We start from the raw sequence: 22,339 nt of genomic DNA on the forward strand, positions 1-22,339 counted from the left end.
CCTAGCTTCTGCCAACCTAGCAGTTCGAAAGCACATAAAAACGCAAGTAGAAAAATAGGGACCACTACGGTGGGAAGGTAACAACGTTCCGTGCGCCTATGGCATCTAGTCATGCTGGCCACGGAGACGTCCTCGGATGAGCGCTGGCTCTTCGGCTTTGAAACGGAGATGAGCACCGGCCCCTAGAGTCGGAAACGACTAGCACGCACGTGCGGGTGAACCTTTACCTTTTTTAGTTTAATGAAGAGAAGGGCGAGGAAGGACATGATAGCAGTGTTTCAGTACTTGAGGGGCTGCCCCTCAAAGATGGGAGTTCAAGTCCGTGAGTCATAAAAGAGCCGAGGTTGCCTACTCCTAGCCTAGGCCTTCATCTGAGTTTTATAAAACCTCCACCGCCATGTGCGGGGGAAAAGAAAGGTTCCATCAATCAATCAATTTCAACTTTTCTCAGGGAAAAAAATCTCGCAAAGTTGGCATTGATGATCGATTGAACTTTTTAATCCCACCCAGTCTGCCGTTACCCCCGCGGCCACGCCCACTCGGCACCCACCGATACCTAAGTGGGTTTTGGGTTGTGGTTTGGGCACTCGGTCTCTAAAAGGTTCGCAATCACTGCTCTTAAAAGAAGGCAAACGACCAGATGTCTGCAAAGGAGTATAAATCCTTCCGTTTCCCCACCATCCAGTCAGAACCTGAAGAAGCTCCTGGGGCGAGAAGCGAAACGTCTTCAAAGAAAAACAAGAAAGACCAGTTGCCTCCTGGAAAAAAAAAAAAAGCATTTTTGGGACAACCAAAAGGGGGGGTGGGGGTTTCCTTCGGCAAGATCCTATCACCTTGACTTCTTGATTTTCTTCCCAAAGGTGGTACAATGTGTTCCTCAACTTATGAGCACGGTTGGGAGTAGAATTTCCATGGCGTGTCACACCCCGATTTTTTACCACTTTTTTTTTTTTTTTGCAAATCCGTGCGCTTGTCAAGTCGACCATTCGGCCTTTTAAGTGCGCGTGGCTTTCCCCCCATCGACGCCTGTCGGAAGCTGGCTTGAGACGGTCCCAAAAGGCCATCGCGGGGTTCCGGGGACGCTGCAATTGTCATTTAACCAATAAACCAGTTGCCAAGCGCCCGAGTTTTAATCGTATGACGGCAGGCACTGGCAACGGTCGGATCAGCTGTTTTAAGTCGGGTTTTTCCCGGCCAAGTGTTTCGTTTTTTTTAATCCCATTTATATCCCTTCCTTCTCCGAAGACTCAGGGCGGCTTACAATCTAAAGCACAAATCAATGTGCTTAGCAATAGCCTTCATTCTATGTATAATGCCTGCTTATTAGTGTTGTCTTAACTTGGGTTGCTAAATGGAGAATTACCTGTGTTAACTGGGCCTCCTGGAATCGCCCCATGGGGATATTCAAAAGGGCGACGATGCACCCCCGCCCCAATAGAGTCATTCGGCTAATTTTTAAGCTAAGATAAACCCTGCCCCCCCCACCCCCAATTACGGAACTGATGCAACAGTCCGTTTTAAGGATTAGCAGAATTTAACATCTTCTCCTTAAGCCAGTAAACTGGTTTAGAAGCCGTCAAGCTGGTTTGTGGCCAAGCGGGAGCATTAACTCCAAAAGTGCAGGCCCAGGCCTTTAGCCGTGGCAGCAAACCGGTTCTCGCCCATCTTCCGTTGTGCCCTAAAAATATTTATTTTTAATCTAGCTTTGCTTCCATTCATGGCCCTTTTCTTTCTTTCTTTCCTTCTTCTTCTTCTTCTTGCAAAGGGACAGGGAGCAAACAAAACCGCATTTTGGAATGTGACAAGATTTGTTGGAACAGAATTTCTCACGGGAAAGCTCGGTATGGATTCTGCAATCCTCTAGCTGCAACCTGCCTGCTTCGTTCCTTTTTCATCCTGGGGTGGGGGGGAAATGGTTGGTGGGTAAATGCAAACACCTGACTTTCTGGCTGCAAAGGCAGGAAGCAGGTTAAGTATAATCTTGCCGTTGCAGGTTTAGGCTACAGCGCTGCTGGTCCGTAGAACATGAGGGTTAGGCAAACTGCAAGGCCGCTTTTCAAGCTGGATAACTTTTAAGAGGTGTGGACTTCAATTCCTAGGATATTTATTTTTATTTTAATTCCATTTATATCCCGCCCTTCTCCGAAGACTCAGGGTGGCTTACAAGCTTAGCAGTAGCCTTCATTCTATGTATATGCCTGCTTATTAGGGCTTTTCACACACACCCCAAGCGGCATTATTACAAAGTCAGCTTATTGCCCCCAACAATCTGGGTCCTCATTTTACCTACCTGGGAAGGATGGAAGGCTGAGTCAACCTTGAGCCTGGTGGGATGCGAACCTGCACTAATTTCAGGCAGCTGGTGTTACTTAAGGAGGCATTAGCCCACTGCTCCACCAAGGATAGGATAGGATATTAAACATGGAATAGAATAGAATAAAGGAATGGGATGGAATAGAAAAAATAGAATGGAATGGAATAGAATAGAATAAAGGAATGGGATGGGATGGAATAGAAAAGAAAAAATGGAATGGAATAGAATGGAATAGAATAGAATAGAATAGAATTAGAATGGGATGGGATAGAATAAAGGAATGGGATGGAATAGAAAAAATAGAATGGAATAGAATGGAATGGAATGGAATAGAATAAAGGAATGGGATGGGATGGAATAGAAAAGAAAAAATGGAATGGAATGGAATAGAATAGGAGAAAGGAATGGGATGAGAATGAAGCACAGAGAGGAATAGAGTAGAATAAATTGAATAATAGAGTTAAGAATAAATAATAGACACAGAATAGGACAGGAAGTCCTGGAGGAACATTGTCCATGGGGTCGCGATGGGTCGGACATGACTTTGCAACTAACAACAAGAACAGAACAGAAATAGAAATAGAATTACAGGATAGAACAGGAGACAGCATGGGATGGGATTGGAATGGAGAGTAGAGAGGAATAGACTAGACCAGAATAAATAGAATAGAATAATAATAGACTAGAATAATAAAATAGACTAGACTAAAATAATAAAACAGAACAATGGAATGGAATAGGAACAGAGCAGCATAGAATAAAAACTTTGTACTTTAAATGCGCACTAATCAGTACACTTTAAATTTCGTTGTGTTCAGCTCTCAAAAATACCATCATGCGCATACTCACACGCACACTCATGTGACACAGAAGCGTCAAAACGGGGGGGGGGGGGGGGAAAACACGCGAACCAGAATGCGCTCCATCCCTTAAAAATCAAATCAACGTAGGTAGTCCTCAAAACTTAAAAACTCCAGTTGTGCCCAAACTTTGTTGCTAGACGGGAAGAGTTTTGCCCCATTTTACCACCTTCTTCACCACAGTTAAGGGAAATGATTGCAGCTGTAAGTTAGTGAACACAGTTGCGAAGGGAATCTTGACTTCCCCGTGGACTTCTGCCCATCAGGTGGTCACAAAACGGGTCCACAGGTCCCCAGGACACTGCAACTCTCACACCAGTCCCCAACATTTGGGTTTTGGTCAAATGGCGATGGGGAAAATAGCGCAACACTCCCATGAAAAAAAATGGCTGGGGTTTTTCAGTGCGTTAACTTTGGTCACTAAATGGAACAGTTGTAAAGTGAAGGAGTACCTGTATGCCCCTCCCTCCCTCCCAGCTCACCTTAATCGGGATTTGCACTTTGCAAATCGGAGGAACTTTCCGAGTCATGCAGTTCCAAGGAAACTGCCACACTGGACAGGGAGTCCTCGACTTAAGACCAGCGTTTCCGTTGCAAAGCAAGCCGCACCCACTTTTACCTTGGTTGGCCATGGACGGTAAGCGAATCACTGGACATTAAGAATCAGGCAGTCGTTAAAACCGAGTCCAGCCTCCACCCATTGACTTTGGCCGTCACGTGACCCCAGGATGCTGCATCCGTTGTAAAGCAGCCAAAATCTGATCACCTGATCCTGGGGCTGCAACGGTCGTAAGTGCGAGGAGCAATTGTAAATCGCCCTTTTCTCAGCGCCATTGTTGAGTTTGAACCCTCACTAAACAAACGGTTGTTAAGTCAAGGACGGTCTGTACAGGCCAGTTCAGCCACCTGGAGCAATAGTAATCAACCAGGCACGCCATTCTACAGACAGTCCCCGACTTACGACCAAGCGGGTGAGCCCCAAATTTCTGTGAATTTTTGCCTCGTTTTATGACCTTTCAACTTGCCATTGTTAACCAAATCCCCCATTGATTCTGTCAGAAGGTTGCCCCAAAAGGGAACGACACAATCCTGGGGATGCTGCGACCGTCATAAATCTAAGCCAGTCGCCAAGTGTCTGAATCTTGATCACAGGGCGACGGGGTGGGGATGGGATGCCGCGACCGACGCTAAGCGTGAAACACGGTCGCCAAGTCGCTTTTCTCGGGGCCGTTTGTAACTTTGAAACGGTCACGGAGAGAACTCGCAAACCCGTCGACTCGCCGTTGAGCCTGCTTTTCGGCAGCAGCCCAAAAAAAGGCACCGTACCCACGCTCGTTTCTTCCAAAAACATCTTTATTTTTTATTTTTTTTTTCCACCCTTATAACATTCGGCTTCCTTCCTCTGTTCCCCTCCCTCCAACCTGAAATATTTTTTTTCTCCTCTTTTTGTTTTTTTTTTCCCTCCCATTTTTTTTTAAAGTCATTCTGGTTCTCAATAACCCAACAAACCCCTCCGGGGATATTTTTTTTTTATTTTTATTATTTTTTTATTTTTTTTTCCTCCCCCACCCCTGCCCCTGGTTTCTCTACAGCTTCAGGTTTCGGCGTTATTTCTTCAGGCTAAAAAATAAAGCAACCTGTAAAGATAAAGACACTCAAACAAGGCATATAAAACAAACCCCTTTAGATAGAGAGAGAGAGAATGGAGGAAGAATTGAGGGGCGCGGGACGCCTATGACCTGAAATGGTGGGCATCAGGAAGGAAGGAAGGAAGGAAGGAAGGAAGGTGTTTTTAAACGAGAATCACCCGAGTTTCTTTTGGGGGGGGGGGTTTAGAACAATGCTTTTGAGTTCAGGACAAAATCCAGGGGAAAAAGACCAAAAGGGTGATGGGGGTGTGGGCAGAAGCAGGGAAGAATCCCAGAATGGGATGTGGCCTTTTTGAGGATCGGGCGAGAGATGTCTGGGTAAAAGGTAACAATGAAGCCGTGAATGTTAGCTTCTTTCCGGCTACAAAGCCGTGGATGCCAGCTTTTTTTTTTTTTTTCCCCCGGCTACGAAACCGTGAATGCCAGCTTCTTCTGGGCTAATCTGTTTAGGTTGGAGGAAGGGCAGGGCAGGGCAGGGCAAAGCAACGCAAAGGCAGTGGAAACCAAGCAGGGAAATAAATGCACAGACACACACACACACAAAACACACGCAGTGGAGAGGAAGGGTGCAAGAAGGAAAACGGGGACATCCTCACACAGCCTTCCCAGCACTGCCCCCTTTGTAAAAACACAAGAGGAAGAATTCCCCAAAAATCTGCCAAAAAAAAAAAAAACAACAACGGAGAAGGGCGGGCGGAGAAGGGAAACTCCGGACAACACTACCAGGCAAGTTTTGACCAACAACTGGGCCGACCCGCAAGTTTGTTTCTTCCCCTCCCGCCCCGTTATAGGTCAACCCTCTTTCTCTGCACAGCGTTTAAGAAACAACCTCCTCCCGCCAACAGTATGTATATATATATATATATATGTGTGTATGTATATATATAAATTTTTTTTTCCATCATGGTAACAATCTTCATTTTTTTTTCTTTTTTTTTTTCCTCCTTCCTAAAACAACCATTTTTTTGTGTGTGTGTGTTTTTGTTTTTAGTAAGGGGAATACCATGAGGTCGCTCTGGCCCGGCCCCTGTGAAAAAGAAGAAGGAAACACGTTAATGAAAGAGGTAATTTTTTGTAAAAAAAAAAGAAAAAAAAAAGCTTTTAAAAACCTACAGACATGGAGGCCGAAATCCTCAAAACGTGAAAAACTACATCTGCATTTCCAAACGGGGGGGTGGGGGGTGGCTGGGACCTTTTGTGACCTCCGTCCCTATGGCTTTGCCGTATTTTTTCTTTCTTTCTTTCTTTTTCTTTCTCTCCTTCCTTCTTTCTTCCTTTCCTTCCCTCCCTTTTTCCTTCCTTTCTTCCCATTTTCTTTCTTTTCTTCCTTCTTTCTTTCTCTCCTTCCTTCCTCCCTCCATCCCCACCCCCCCGCTCTTTCTTTCTTTCTCTGACCTGGGGGAGAAAAAGATTCCTTGAGTTGGAGGCTGAGCAGCCCCACCTCAGCAACAACACCCCGCAACACCACAAAGAGGTACACAATGGTACACTCCAACGCTGTGCGGTAAAATGTTCCTTCTTTTTTTTTTTTTTGGCCTTGGCTTCCGAGGTCCTGAAAACTAACTTTACAAACTTACTCAGTTTTGCCTTCAAGAACCGGGACGAGTTCAAAACGCGACGTTGCTGAAAAATTTGGATTTCAGGATGTTGGATCGGGGTTAAGGAGCGCTCTCGAAGTGACGGGCGCGGCAAACGGAGCCCAACTTTTCCGTCGCTGTTAAACGGCTTCCGCTTCCTATTTTACGGCCTTTTCTCGGCCCCCACCCCCTTGCGGCTGTTAAGCGAATCGCCGCAGTCGTTAAAAATTAGGACCACGGTTAAGGGACGATTTTAACTGACCAAAAAGGTCGCAAGAGGGGATCGCCTGCCCCCCCCCCCCCAGGGAACAATGCTGCGGCCGTCATAAATACGAGTCGGTTGCCAGGCGTCTGGATTTTGATCATGTGACCACGAGGGGGGGGAGGAGGAATGTTACGATGGTCATGTGAAAAACGGCCACAAATCACCCTTTCCGGCGCTGGCGTGACTTTGGTCGCTAAAGGAACTGTTGTTAAATCGAGGACTACCTGAACAATGAAAGATTAAAGCCGATCATTTTGAAAGCTTCGATTTTACGGGGTGTCCCGAAACGGCCTATGTCCAGTAAAATGTAGAAATTCTTGATCGCGGGACTGTCGCCTAATCATTTTCAGACTCTCTTTCTTACCAAAATCGATAGGCAGCCCTTGACTTACGACCAGCCCACCGCTTACGTTGCTAAGCGAGACGCTGGAGCGTCCCACTTTACGACCTTTCCTGCCACAGTGGTTAAGTGAGTGAGAGGGTCATAAAGCGAATCTGGCTTAACTAACCCCCCCATTTGATTTTGCTTGTCAGGAGGTCGCAAAAGGGGATCACGTGACACCCCCGGGCACGCTGCGACCGTCATAAATACGAGCCGGTTGCTGAGCGTCCGAATTTGGATCACATTGACCGTGAGACATGCCGCGATGGCTGTTAAGTGTGAAAAACGGTGGAGACTCCATTTTTTTTCCCTTTCAGTGATGTTGTAATTCTGAAGGGTCACTAAGTGAAGTGTTATATAAGCCGAGGACCAGCTGTATTCTGGCTTGCGGGATCCCTCGCATTGGTCTGTCTCAGGGGATCAATAAGAAGAGAGGCCGGAGGTTTTAAGCCTGGGATTGCTAGCCTAATCCAGTAGCTCCGCTGCCTGGCCGCCTGCAAGCGTGGATCTGACCTACGGTGGATCGATTGCCCCCTCTCCCCTTTGGGTCAGACCTGTATGCACGCCCTCGGGGCGGACGGCTGCTGAAGCCACTGTAGAATCTGGCCCTGGAACTGCTGTAGCCGGACCCTCGCCCTCGGTACCGGGTCCGGGGGAAGCCTCGGTCTGTGGTGCTGATGCCTGGGCGGTTGGTCCGTTTGGGAATCACCTAAAAGTGAGATTAGATTAGATTAGAACAGAACAGAAAAGAGTAACAGAACAGAAAAGAGTAACAGAATAGAATACAACAGATTAGAACAGAACAGAATAACAGAATAGAACAGAACAGAACATAGAACAAAACAGAAAAGAACAGAACAGAGTAACATAGAACAGAATAGAATAACATAGAACAGATTAGAACAGAAAAGAACAGAATAACATAGAACAGATTAGAGCAGAATAGAATAACAGAACAGATTAGAACAGAATAGAATAACACAGAACAGAACAGATTAGAGCAGAATAGAATAACAGAACAGATTAGAGCAGAATAGAACATAGAACAGATTAGAGCAGAACAGAATAACACAGAACAGAACAGATTAGAACAGAATAACATAGAACAGAATAGAACAGAATAGAATAACAGAACAGATTAGAGCAGAATAGAATAACGGAACAGATTAGTGCAGAATAGAATAACAGAACAGATTAGAGCAGAATGACATAGAACAGAATCGAACAGAGTAACAGAACAGATTAGAGCAGAATAACTTATCACTTTAAATGCACATTAATCAGTATACGTTAGATTTTTTTTTGTTGCACACAGCTCTCACAAGGGTAACCACCTCCTATATACACTGCATAAACATGACAGTTATAATGCATACCCCCCCCCCACACACACACACATGGCCCAGAGAAACAACACAGTCTAGTTCGGATGTACACATAATCTTGCAGGTCAGGCTCAGGGGCTAAGGCAAGGCAGGCTTACACTGGGTAGCAATTCCTCACCTTTCTGCTTGCACCCTAGAGACTGCAGACACCTCCCCGTAACGGGGGGAATTCATTGTGTAGGGGAGAAGAGTTGTACTGGGGGGCCTTTGGTGCTCTCTGAGCTCGGTGGCTTTCCGGCAGACGTTTCAAGACCCAACTAGGGAACATCATCAGTTCCAAAAAAGGAGTGGGATTACGGGAGGGGAGGGGGGGAATCCTTGGTTCTCTCACTAGGTTGGTGATTTTCTTGATGTTTCATTACCAAACCTGTTGCCATCATCAGCGCACTGAACACACCAGTGTCTTTCCTCTTTCGCCTCCTCTCCACAAACCCAACTACGGCCTTCTAGCACTGGTGAGGTTCCCCAGCTGGGTCACAAAATGTCTGCAAGAAAACCGCCAAGCTCAGAGCATGGGGGGAATCCCACACTGGAACGGTCCCGAAGGGAAGGGCTCCGAAGCAAAAATCTCACCTTTTCACTGCTTAGAATCAGGGCTAGGCCACCTTGGCTCTTTTATATGACTCGGGGACTTCAACTCCCAGAATTCCTGAGCCAGCCACGCTGAGGGGAAAAGGGAGAGGTTTCCATGCTGGCTGAGGAATTCTGGGAGTTGAAGTCCACCAGTCCTCAAGTTCCTCAGCGTGGCTGGCTGAGGAATTCTGGGAGCTGAAGTCCACCAGTCCTCGAGTACCTCAGCGTGGCTGGCTGAGGAATTCTGGGAGCTGAAGTCCACCAGTCTTCAAGTTCCTCAGCGTGGCTGGCTGAGGAATTCTGGGAGCTAAAATCCACCAGTCCTCGAGTCCCTCAGCATGTCTGGCTGAGTAATTCTGGGAGCTGAAGTCCACCAGTCCTCGAGTACCTCAGCATGGCTGGCTGAGGAATTCTGGGAGTTGAAGTCCACCAGTCTTTGAGTTCCTCAGCTTCGCTGGCTGAGGAATTCTGGGAGTTGAAGTCCAGCAGTCTTCGAGTTTCTCAGCGTGGCTGACTGAGGAATTCTGGGAGCTGAAGTCCACCAGTCCTTGAGTCCCTCAGTATGTCTGGCTGAGGAATTCTGGGAGTTGAAGTCCCACCAGTCATAAAAGAGCCAAGATGGCCTATCCCTGGCTTAGATGGTTCAGTCCAAGGGATGGCCGCAAAAAAGCTCTTCAAGAGTCAGGCACAGAGTGGTGTTTGTGTGTGTGTGTGTGTGTGTGTGTGTGTGTGTGTGTGTGTGTGTGTGTGTGTGTGTGTGTTGTGTGAAAATGGCGTACCCACCTTGATTTGTCTCCCCCTGAAGAGGGACTCATCTAACGCCAACGAAGTCCGCACCGACTCCTTGTCGGAAAATTCAATGTAGGCGAACCTTGAGAAGATGGTCAGAAGGAGGACGGACGGTTAAGACAGTTCAGGCTCCTCAACTTACAACCACAACCCAGCCTCAAATTTCTGTTGCTAGGCGGGTTTTGCCCCGTTTTTGCCATCCGGGGCTGCCGCAAACGGTCGTTAATTTGTGAAAAACGGTCGCAATTCACTTTTTTTTTCAGCGCTGTTGTAACTGTCGCTAAACAAACTGTTATAAATCGAGGACTTATCTGGGTTTGAATCAACAGAAGTCGCAGGACAACACAGGCTGTCCTTGACTTGCCACCACAATTGAGCCCAGCTTTTTTGTTGCTAGGCGAGAGCGTTTGTTAAGTGGCTGTTGCCCCCATTTTGCGACCTTTCACGCTGCAGTCGGCAAGTGAATCACTGCAGGGGTTACACGTTCGTCCCTTATTAGGTATAATGCCAGAAAAGCTTGATAAACGAAGTGTTTACTTGAATTTGCACTTGACAACAGTGCAACTAGGTCGCAAAAGGGGATCGTGTGACTCTGGGATACGGCAACCGTCGTAAAAACATTTGCCAAGCCTGCAAATTTTGATCACACGATCACGGGCATGCTGCAAGGGTCATAAATAGGAAAAACAGTCGCGCGTCAGTTCTTTCGGCGCCGTTGCAACCTCAAACGGTCACTCAACGAAAGGGTCAAGATCTACCTGTATTCTACCGTACCAACTCTGGAGCTCTTAAGGCCACTTTCAAGCCAAGACTAATCTGCACCTCACACACCCCCTTGGAAAAGCTCACTCACCCCTTCGGATGACCCGTGTATTTGTCGCACAGGATCGTCACGCGGTTGACGGAACCACAACCGTGGAAGTGGGCTTCCAATTCTTCCGCAGTTGCCCCGTAATCTACCTGGAAGGGAAGACGGGTCCGGTTCAGGAGGCAAGGCTTCGTCCTCGCTTGAAGAAAGCCGGGGTGTAAGGAGGGGGGAAACTCACATTTCCTACGTATATAGATCTGGCGTCGGCTTCCATCTTTTCTTCTAAAGACATGATGACTGGGCCAGCTAGAGAGAGACAGAGAGAGGGGGGGGGGAGAGAGAAGAGGGGGTAAGAGACAGGAGAGGGGGGGAGAGAGAAGAGAGGGGGTAAAGGAGAGAGGGAAGAGACAGGAGGGGAGAGAGATTAGGGGAGAGGGGGAGAGAGAGAGAGGAGGGAGACAAGAGAGGGGAGAGACAGGAGAGAGATGGGAGACATAGAGGGAGAGACAGGAAAGAAAAGAGAGGGGGGAGAGAGGAGAGAGGGGGGAAAGGAGAGAGGGAAGAGACAGGAGAGAGGGGGAGAGACAGGAGGGGAGAGATTAGGGGAGAGGGGGAGAGAGAGAGGAGGGAGACAAGAGAGGGGAGAGACAGGAGATGGGAGACACAGAGGGAGAGACAGGAGAGAAAAGAGAGGGGGGAGAGAGAGAGCGGGGAGACAGGAGAGGGCAGAGAGAGGAGAGGGGGAGAGACAGGAGAGGGGAGAGAGAGGAGGGGAGAGAGAGGAGAGATGGGAGACGAGAGATGGGAGACACAGAGGGAGAGACAGGAGAGAAAAGAGAGGGGAAAGAGGGGGAGAGAGAGAGCGGGGAGACAGGAGAGGGGAGAGACAGGAGAGAGATGGGAGACACAGAGGGAGAGACAGGAGAGAAAAGAGAGGGGAGAGAGAGAGAAGAGAGAGGGGGGAGAGAGGAGAGAGCGGGGAGACAGGAGAGGGGAGAGAGAGATGGGAGACAGGAGAGGGCAGAGAGAGGAGGGGAGAGAGAGGAGAGATGGGAGACGAGAGATGGGAGACACAGAGGGAGAGACAGGAGAGAAAAGAGAGGGGAGAGAGAGAGAAGAGAGAGGGGGGAGAGAGGAGAGAGCGGGGAGACAGGAGAGGGGAGAGAGAGGAGAAAAGAGAGGGGAGAGGGGAGAGAAAGAGGAGAGGGGGAGAGAGAGAGCGGGGAGACAGGAGAGGGGAGAGACAGGAGAGAGATGGGAGTCACAGAGGGAGAGACAGGAGAGAAAAGAGAGGGGAGAGAGAGAGAGAGAGGGAGGGGGAGAGCGGGGAGACAGGAGAGAGGGGAGAGATGGGAGACACAGGAGAGAAAAGAGGGGAGAGGGGAGAGAGAGAGGAGAGGGGGAGAGAGAGAGCGGGGAGACAGGAGAGGGGAGAGAGGAGAGATGGGAGAGAGAGAGAGACAGGAGAGAAAAGAGAGGGGAGAGAGAGAGAAGAGAGAAGGGGAGAGAGGAGAGTGGGGAGACAGGAGAGAGGGGAGAGATGGGAGACACAGAGGGAGAGACAGGAGAGAAAAGAGGGGAGAGGGGAGAGAGAGAGGAGAGGGGGAGAGAGAGAGCGGGGAGACAGGAGAGGGGAGAGAGGAGAGATGGGAAAGAGAGAGAGACAGGAGAGAAAAGAGAGGGGAGAGAGAGAGAGAAGAGAGAAGGGGAGACAGGAGAGCGGGGAGACAGGAGAGAGGGGAGAGATGGGAGACACAGAGGGAGAGACAGGAGAGAAAAGAGAGGGGAGAGAGAAGAGAGAGGGGGAGAGAGGGGAGAGACAGGAGAGAGCAGAGGGGAGAGAGACAAGCGAGGGGAGAGGGAGAGAGAGGAGAAAAAGAGGAGGGGGTAGAGGAGAGAGAGAGAATTAACCAAACAATTAACCAACAGAATTATTAAATAATGTGGAAAGGAAAGTGTCTGCGGAAATTCTCCGTCATCCAGGTCGCGGTTGTCTCAAAGGTGCTTGTTCAAAAAGGCAGCTGGACTGTTTCTTTTTTTTTTCCAGGAAGAAACTGCCCCAAAAGCCAACCCGGTGCTGGGCTGCATTAATAGAACAGATAGAATCAAGATCACGTGAAGTGCTAGTACCACTTCATAATGCCTTGGTAAGGCCACGTTTTAATATTGCATCCAGTTTTGGTTGTCACGATGTGAAAAAAGATGCTGAGACTCTGGAAAGAGTGCAGAGAAGAGCAACGAAGAGGATCGGGGGACTGGAGGCTAAAACATACAAGGAACGGGTGCTGGAATTGGGGATGTCTAGTTTAACAAAGAGAAGGACGAGGGGGGGGGGGAACAGGATAGCAGTTATTCCAGTATCTCAGGGGCTGCCCCAAAGAAGAGGGAGTCAAGCTATTCTCCAAAGCACCTGAAGGCAGGTCAAGAAGCAACGGATGGAAACTAATCAAGGAGAGAAGCAAGCTAGAATTAAGGAGAAATCTCCTGACGGTTAGGTCGACTGATCAGTGGAACGACTTGCCACCAGAAGTTATGGGTGCTCCCACACTGGAGGTGTTTTAAGAAGAGATTAGACAACCGTTTGTCTGAAATAGTTTAATTAATACACGGACTAAGGATGACATGATAGCAGTGTTCCAGTATCTCAGGGGCTGCCCCAAAGAAGAGGGAGTCAAGCTATTCTCCGAAGCACCAGAAGGCAGGCCAAGAAGCAACGGATGGAAACTAAGCAAGGAGAGAAGCAACCTAGAAATAAGGAGAAACTTCCTGACAGTGAGAACAATTAACCGGTGGAACTTCAGAAGCTGTGAGTGCTCCAACACTGGAGATTTTAAGAAGAGATTGGACAACCATTGGTCTGAAATGGTATAGGGTTTCCTGCTTCAGGAGGGGGTTGGACTAGAAGACCTCCAAGGCCCCTTCCAGCTCTGTCAATCTGTTCTTGTGTTAAGATGATGGCTTTTCGCTTCTCATCCAAGAAGTTTCATTAAAGAAAAAGCAGTCAAGTTGCCTTTTTTTTTTTAAAAAAAAAAGAAGCTTTGAGTCAACTGTGGAAGGGAGACATTTTCCTGCCTGCCGTCGCTACTCAGGAACAGCATGCTTTTTCCTCTGTTTCAAGGCCCAAACGTCCTAGTCGCTTTTAGCTAACGCAAAGGAGAATTGGAGACTCCCTTTTCAGCGCAGTGTGCGTTCCTACTTTCCTGGAATTAGCCACACACACGATAATCACAAGGCCATCGGTCTTTTGGGGTTCCCAGCAGGCAAAATGTCGTTTCGCACCACCCTGCCGGGCCGTTTTCCCATTTCAAGAGAGCAAAGATATGATTCAGCCAACTCAGCAAGGGACAAATCTAGCTTCTCGAGAAATTTGGACGGGCGTGCGTGTGTGTGTGTGTGTGCGTACACACAAGTACAGACCCACTCATAGATGGATACGGAATGTACCAGAACTGAGGCCCCGCACTTTATTTGAGTATATACTTAATATTAAGTATTTGAATGGTTGCCATTTCCTATTAAGTGCTTCCTTAACAAGTTGTCCAATTTATGACCTTTGAACATTGAACAAAGCACAGAATAACCTTTTCTCCGAGGACAAAAAAAAAATAAAATTAAATTAAAGCATATTGCGACTGTCCGATGGGACCCGGGTTTTGGTATACCTTGGGCACAAAGAACACGTATGCTTTATTTACTAGTATCCCGCTTGTAATATTTTTTGCAAATAACTCAAGCGGTAAACATGGCCAACACAGCTTTCTCCTATTTCTCCCATAACCGGAATCCTGTGAAGTGGGTTGGGCCCAGGTGGTTTTCGTGCCTGAGGCGGGACTAGAACTCACCGTCCCCCAGTGATTGGCCCGAAGTCACCCAGCTTTTATGCCTGAGGCAAACTAAAACTCACCGTCTCCTGGGGACTGGCCCAAAGGCACCCAGCCGGCTTTCACACTGAGACAGGACTATAACTCCCAATCTCCTGGTGATTGGCTCAAAGGCACCAAGCCAGCTTCACACTGAGACAGGACTATAACTCCCAATCTCCTGGTGATTGGCCCAAAGGCACCCAGCCGGCTTTCACAGAGACATGACTATAACTCCCAATCTCCTGGTGATTGGCTCAAAGGCACCCAGCCGGCTTTTACACCGAGACAGGACTATAACTCCCAATCTCCTGGTGATTGGCCCAAAGGCACCCAGCCGGCTTTCACAGAGACATGACTATATCTCCCAATCTCCTGGTGATTGGCCCAAAGGCACCCAGCCGGCTTTCACAGAGACATGACTATAACTCCCAATCTCTTGGTGATTGGCTCAAAGGCACCCAGCCGGCTTTCACACCGAGACAGGACTATAACTCCCAATCTCCTGGTGATTGGCCCAAAGGCACCCAGCTGGCTTTCATGCCTAAGGTGGGACTCCCAGTCTCCCGCTTTCTAATCTGGTGCCTTAACCACCAGACCAAAGCAGCTGTCGTATATACTCACGGATACCAATACAAACTCATGCCCCTGTATGAAATTTTGTGTGTGTGTGTGTGTGTGTGTGTGCGCGCGCGCGCAACCTTTAATAATCAAACTGGTCCCCTGACTGAGCAGCTGAATTTCAGAAAGCAGGAGTTTTCCTGGAGGGGATTACCGTTGCCGGGCGGGGGGCTCATGTTCATCTGTTTCTCGACTTCATTTTGCAGCTCCTTCAACTTCTCGGCCTCTTCCTCCATCTCGCGTACCCTGGCTTTAATGGCTTCCAGCTCCTGGGGAGGGAAGGACGAGCGGAAATGAGCAGGAAGAGGGGGGGGGGGGAAAAGGCTGCTTCCGACAGAAGTATCGGTAAGTCCTTGACTGACGATCAGAACGGAGCCCAAAATTTCTGCCGCTAAGCGAGACATTTGGTTAAGCGGGGTTTTGTCCCGTTCTACGGCTTTCCTTGCCACATTTCTTAAGTGAATCAGCGCAGCTGTTGAGTTAGTACAGGGGTCTTCAAACTTGGCCCTTTGTTGAAGTCCACACGTCATCAAAGGGCCAAGTTGGAAGCCCCCCCCCGTGTCAGAAAGTCGGAAAAAAGGGATCATGTGACCCCGGGAGACACTGCAATTATCACAAACGTGAGTCAGACCATTGGATTTGTTAAATGGAACATTTAAAGATTAAACGTATGTTTGAATATGGTTTAAAAGAAGAGAAAAATTCCAGATATAAATGTACATTAGCCTAAGAAAGGCATGTATTTTAAGTAGTATATTATCTTATTTCTTTCTTTCTTTCTTCTCTCTCTTGGCCTGTATGAGGAAAAAGACTTAAAATACTCAACTGTAATTAACTTTTGAGAAAATCTCAACTGGTAAGAATATTTTGAACGTGGCGGGGAAAACAAACTTAAACAAGAATTTGGGAAACAGGATCTATGACGAGGGATGATCAGTTAGAAAAGAAGCTTGATGTGGTCATTTGCAGAAATATTAGAAAAATGTCTATGTTTAACTGTTATTTAGCAAAATAATGAACTGTATTAATTCAGGGTTGGCAAAAGAGAATATTATTGGAAGAGAAAATCAAGCAAAGCTACCATATGGACTATAGAATTGTAGAAACTAATCGTTGCTTTTTAAATATAAACCCAGACAACACGCTGTTTACTAAATATTAAGGTGATGTTAAAAAAATCAATTAAAAAAAAAAAACAAAATTTGGGTGCTTGGCAACCAGCACGTATTTATAATCACTGGACTGTCATATGATCACTATTTGTGACTTTATGGCAGGGGTCTTCAAACCTGGCCCTTTTATGACTTGTAGACTTCACCTCCCAGAATTCCTCAGCCAGGCACGCTGGCTGAGGAATTCTGGGAGTTGAAGTCCACAAGCAGGGGTCTTCAAACTTGGCCCTTTGATGACTTGTGGACCAAGTTCGGAGACCCCTGGTTTAAAGATACAACAGCGCTGGAAAAAGTGACTTAGGACCATTTTTCACACTTATGACGGTTGCATCAAACCTCATGGTCCCGGGATCAAAATTCAGATGTTTGGTAACTGACTCATATTTATGATGGTTCCAGTGCCGCCGCCCCCCCCCCCCCGGTCACGTCATCATATTTTACGACCTTCCGACAAACAAAAGTCAACAGGGGAAAACAGATTCAAGCATTTTACAACGCTTTTACTAACTCAACAACAGCAGTGATTTCATTACTGTGGCAAGAAAGGTCGCAAAGGGAGGCAAAATTCACGGAACAAATATCTCCCTTAGCAACAGAATTGTGAGGCTTCCTTCTGGATTTTCCCTCTTGGATCCCATTTTTTTTTTTTTTTTGCAGGCACGTGAGCCCCTTTGGCAACGCTCTGACAAGGAAAGTCGATGGGGGAAGCCGGATTCGTTTAGCGACGTTGTTACTAACTTAAATAAGTGCAGTGGTTCACTTCCCAGCGAGGAAGGTTGTAAGATGGGAATAGAGCAGGAAGGGACCCTGGAGGTCTTCTAGTCCAACCCCCTGCTCAAGAAGGAGAAGCTACACAATATTAAGACAAGTGGGTGTCCAGTCCCTTCTTAAAAACCTCCAGGAACCAGGTGGCTTTTGGGGGCAAAACATGCTCAGCCAATGGGCCACTTAGCCACAGAGATTTTTAACGTTAATTGTAGTCATTAAGCTGAAGACTGCTCATATTCCTCTTCCAAACCTAGCCACATTATTTTTATTTACACACACACACACACACACACACACACACACACACACATCTTGCCCTCCGGGTGAGATTCAAGGTGCTGGTGATGACCTATAAAGCCCTGAATGGCTTGGGTCCGGGATATTTGAGGGAACACCTGCTGCCAGCATCAAGTTCCCTTCGTCCAGCGCGCTCCCACAGGGAGGGTCTTCTTAGGGTGCCGCCGGTTAAAGATTGCCGGCGGGTAACACCCATGGATAGGGCCTTCTCGGTGGGTGCGCCTGCCCTCTGGAACCAGCTGCCCATGGAGCTCAGGACAGCCCCTGACCTTCGTCGCCAGGACCTGAAGACTTGGCTCTTTGAGCTCTCCGGCCCAGGCTGAGAATTTGTAACTGGGGTTTTTATTTTCAGGGATAATTTAATCTTTTTAATTGTTTTTAACTTTTGTATTTTGTATTGGTTTGATTTTACACGCCCTGTAAACCGCCCTGAGTCCTTCGGGAAAGGGCGGTATATAAATCTAACGAATTAAATTATATACATATACATAGACACACACACACATATATATATATATACACACAGACACACACAGACACAGACACACACAGACAGACACACACACACACACACACACACACACATATATATATATATATATATATATATATATTCATATATACATATATATGTATGTAAACTTTTTTTGGCTTGCTAACAAAGAATAAAGGGACATATACATGTATATATATACATGTATGTATGTATATATGTATGTGGGACGCGGTGGCTCAGGACGCTGAGCTTGTCGATCTGAAGGTCGGCAGTTTGGCGGGTCGAATCCCGAGTGCCGCGTAGCAGAGTGAGCGCCTGTTACTCGTCCCGGCTTCTGCCAATCTAGCAGTTCGAAAGCACGTAAAAATGCAAGTAGAAAAATAGGGACCACTCCGGTGGGAAGGTAACAGCGTTCCGTGCGCCTTTGGCGTCTAGTCATGCCGGCCACATGATCACGGAGACGTCCTCGGACAAGCGCTGGTTCTTCGGCTTTGAAACGGAGATGAGCACCGGCCCCTAGAGTCGGAAACGACTAGCACGCATGTGCGGGGGAACCTTTACCTCTACATATATCTATATCTATACACACACACACACACACACGCCATATACATACACACACACACACACACATCATTCCCTACAAATGACAGGCTCCGTGTGGACCGCCTCCCAAAAGCCATTGTTCCAGAAGCCCCTCGGCCGGCCTTTGATGAAGCCGGGAAAGGGGGTCTTTCCCCCAGATTGGCCCAAGTAGCGGGAGGCTCCCATCCCATCCTCTCCGCTAAAGCTCTTTGTTCCCCAGCCGGCTTTCCAGAGGGAAGCAATGGAGTCTCTTCCTGCCCTGCAGCTCTACCATCCCAAAAGGCCCACTGGCATCAAAGCGTCCGCTTAGGGGCATTTTCCAAGCAGCCACGTGTCTCTCAAGACGTTCCCTCCCCCTTTCCTGGCTCTGCCTTTGCCTTCCCTGCGGAAAAGAAGACCCCAACCCTTTTCAATCCTCTCCCCCCCACCACCCTTGCAGGGATCTCTCATTAAGCCCCATTGATCAGTCCCATCTTTCCTCCCCAGCAAACAACTGCCCTTCCCCATCCCTCTTTTCTTTTTCAAAATGCGCAAAAAAGAAAAAGTAAAAAGGGGGCTCGCTTTTCCTCCCCAATGAGCTTTCTCTCCCCCCCCCCCCCGCGCGTGAAGCAACCCGGCCCTTATTTCAAAACATAAAAAGATCATTTTTTTTTTAAAAAAGAGCGCATCCACCTCTTATTGTTCTGCACCAAAGCAGGAAGGGGGGGAAGGGAGGAGGAGGGTTTTTTAAATTCTACCCTTCCTTCCCTCCCTAATTTTTGCTTTAAAAAATTCTCTCCTTCCTTCCCGCCCTCTTTCATTTTTAAATTCTTTCTTCCCTCCCTTCCACTTATTTACATCCTTCCTTCCTCTTTTAACTTTTCCTTTTTAAAAAATTCTTTTCCTCCCTCTTATTCCCATCTCCTTCCTTCCCCCAGCTCCCTCTTTAATCCCCCCCTTTTAAACCATTCTCTTCCTCCCTTCCTTATTCCCATCTTCCTTCCTTCCTTCCACCCCTCCTCTTTCATTTTCCTTTTTAAAAAGATTCTCTCCTTCCTTCTCTCAATTTTTCTTTAAAATTCTTACCTCCCTTCCTTCCTCTTATTCCCATCTCCTTCCTTCCCGCTTCCAACCCTAATTTTTCCTTTTAATAAAAAAATCCTTCCTTCCTGATTTTTCCTTTTTAAATGCTTTGCTTCCTCCCTACCTCATATTCCCATCTCCTTCCTTTTTTAATTTTCGTTTTTTAAATCCTTCCCTTCCTCCCATTCCCATCTCCTTCCTTTTCAATTTTCCTTTTTTAAATCCTTCCCTTCCTCTTATTCCTATTTCCTTCCTTCCTTTTTTAATTTTCCTTTTTTAAATCCTTCCCTTCCTCCCATTCCCATCTCCTTCCTCTTCAACTTTCTTTTAAATCCTTCCCTTCCTTATTCCCATTTCCTTCCTTCCTTCTTTTTAATTTTCTTTTTTAAAATCCTTCCCTTCCTCTTTAATTTTCCTTTTTTAAATCCTTCCCTTCCTTATTCCCATTTCCTTCCTTCCTTCTTAATTTCCCTTTTTTTAAAACCCTTCCCTTCCCTCCCATCTCCTTCCTTCCTAATTCATCCTTTTTTTAAATCCTTCCCTTCCTCCCATCTCCCACCTTCCTTCCTTCCTTTTTTAAAATTTTCCTCTTTTTTTAAAAAAAAATCCTTCCCTTCCTCTTATTCCCATTTCCTTCCTTCCTTTTTTCATTTTCCTTTTTTAAATCCTTCCCTTCCTCCCATTCCCATCTCCTTCCTTTTTCCTTTTTTTTTTCAAATCCTTCCCTTCCTCCCATCTCCCACCTTCCTTCCTTCCTTTAATTTTCCTCTTTTTTTAAAAAAAATATCCTCCCCTTCCTCTTATTCCCATTTAATTCCTTCCTTTTTTCATTTTCCTTTTTTAAATCCTTCCCTTCCTCCCATTCCCATCTCCTTCCTTTTTCCTTTTCCTTTTTTTTTCAAATCCTTCCCTTCCTCCCATCTCCCACCTTCCTTCCTTCCTTTAATTTTCCTCTTTTTTTAAAAAAAAAAATCCTCCCCTTCCTCTTATTCCCATTTCCTCCCACCCTCCCTGGCTAATTTTTCCTCTTTAAAAAAAAAAAATCCTCCCCTCCCTTTCTCCTCCTTCTCCCTCCATCCCAGCCCGGGAGAAAGCCGCGCACCCACCCCAAACTCCCCAGCCCGGCTTGGGGATGCTCACCGGGTCCTCGATGGCGGAGTCTCCGGGGTCTCCCTCGCCCAGGCCGGCCTCCTCCTCCAGCTCCTCGGGGTGAGCGGGGTGGTGGTGGTGGGGGGCGCCCACGCCGGCCGGGCCGACCCGGGAGGGCAGCGAGGAGGAGGCGGCGGCGGCGGCGGAGGCGGAGGAGAGGGCGCCCCTCGGGCCGCCGACGCCCCCCGCCTCCTCGATCAGCATCTCCTCCTCCTCCTCCTCCTCCTCCTCCTCGCGGAGCCGCCCGCCCTGCTCCCCCCCGGGGCCGCTTCCCCCCAGCCCGTTCCCGTACTGCGACGAGGAGGGCAGGCCTCCGCCCGGGCCGCCGCCCGGCTCCCCGTCGCCGCCCAAGGCCGCCATGGCGCCTCGCCCGCCGACGACGACGACGCTCGTGCCCTTCACGGACGCCATAGAGCCCGCCGCGCCGCCGCCACTGGCCGCCCGCCGCCCTCGGATTGGCTACCCGCTCGGCGCCCGCTCCTATTGGCTCGCTCCGACGCCGTCCATTGGCCCGGAGGCCGCCTTCGCTCTCGCGCCCTCAGCCCGGGCTCTTCGTTTGGCCGGGCGCGGCTGTCCATCAAACCGGCTTTACCCTCTCGGCGATTGGCAGGCCGGCGCTCGGGCCCGCCTCCAAAATGGCCTTGAGAAAAAGGTAAGGGGGAAGGCCAGCAAGGGTTGAACTTCGTCGTCCCCCCACACACACACACGCCCCGCCCCCCGCCCGGAAGCGTGCTGCTGGCTGATTGGCGAAAGCGGCGACCCCACCCCACCCCCCGGCGCAGTGCTGAGTGGAGGAGGCCGGTGTCAGTCTCCTTAGGCTCGTTTGGGCGCGTGGAAGGAGGGGAAAGAAAGGAGGGGAGGGTTTAAGGAAGGGAGGAAGGTTGGATTTGGCCCGCCTTTTCCTCGCCAATCTTAATCTTCGATGCCTGATTGGTGGTTTGGCTTTCTTTTTTTTTTTTCTTAAAAAAGATAACTCCACCGTTTATTGGCTGAAAAGGCATGTGTCAATCATGTCCGCTGATGCTTTCATTGGGCTGCCCAAGCCTCCCTTGAGCCAATCGGTCAAAAAGCACATTGCATAAGGGATGACGTCACGTAAATCTTGCAGACGGTTTAGTAGTCCATTGGGCAGAATGGCATTCCTCTTTTTCTATTCTAATTGGTCAATCTTTTTTTTTTCTTTTGTCCCGCCCTTCGGCGGGAAGCCGAGATTTCTGATTGGCTCCTAAAGGAAAGAACGTTTAACGGCTCTTTTGCCCCCGCCCGCCCCGCCCCACGCGTACCTCAAAGGGCTACAGTCTTAATAACCCCTTCAGCACAACTTCCGGTTCTTTTTGGGTGGGGGGGAAACAAAGATTGCAGGCCTTAATACAGGTCTTTCAAACACTGGCATTTCAATTCTGGCGTCTTCCTTGAATTTGGGAGGAAAAAAAAACATTTTTACCTTTGCAAAGGTGGTAAAAATGGTGTTAAAGATAGTAAGAGTAACCAAGTAATTCAGGCAAACCAAAAAAATAAACATTTATTAAGGGGGTGCCAAGTCCTTTCATAGGATATAACAAATAAAAAAGGTGCTGATTCCATGTCACAATTATTAAATAATAAAACAAAACAAATTAAAAAACAAAAGGAATAGTAAAAAAACATGGGTTTAAATAACCTTCCGCAAGTGGCAAAATTATGGGTTAGGGCCGTTAGGCCAACCTCTTTCCCAGTCAAGTTTATAT

General features: G+C 48.0%; 1 protein-coding gene across 1 annotated transcript; it reads right to left on the minus strand.

Moving 5' to 3' along the window:
* Positions 1-4,998: 4,998 nt before the first annotated feature.
* On the minus strand, positions 4,999-21,330 carry PABPN1 (poly(A) binding protein nuclear 1). Its single transcript, XM_083378061.1, has 7 exons — positions 20,604-21,330; positions 15,238-15,352; positions 10,841-10,908; positions 10,648-10,754; positions 9,789-9,876; positions 7,602-7,756; positions 4,999-5,850 (listed from the first exon to the last, which is right to left on the minus strand). The coding sequence occupies exons 1-7, from the start codon at positions 21,021-21,023 to the stop codon at positions 5,811-5,813; spliced, it is 993 nt and encodes a 330-aa protein (XP_083234187.1). The 5' UTR covers positions 21,024-21,330; the 3' UTR covers positions 4,999-5,810.
* Positions 21,331-22,339: the final 1,009 nt, after the last annotated feature.

This window comes from Vipera ursinii, assembly GCF_947247035.1.
Source record: "Vipera ursinii genome assembly, chromosome: Z".
Classification (NCBI taxonomy): domain Eukaryota; kingdom Metazoa; phylum Chordata; class Lepidosauria; order Squamata; family Viperidae; genus Vipera; species Vipera ursinii.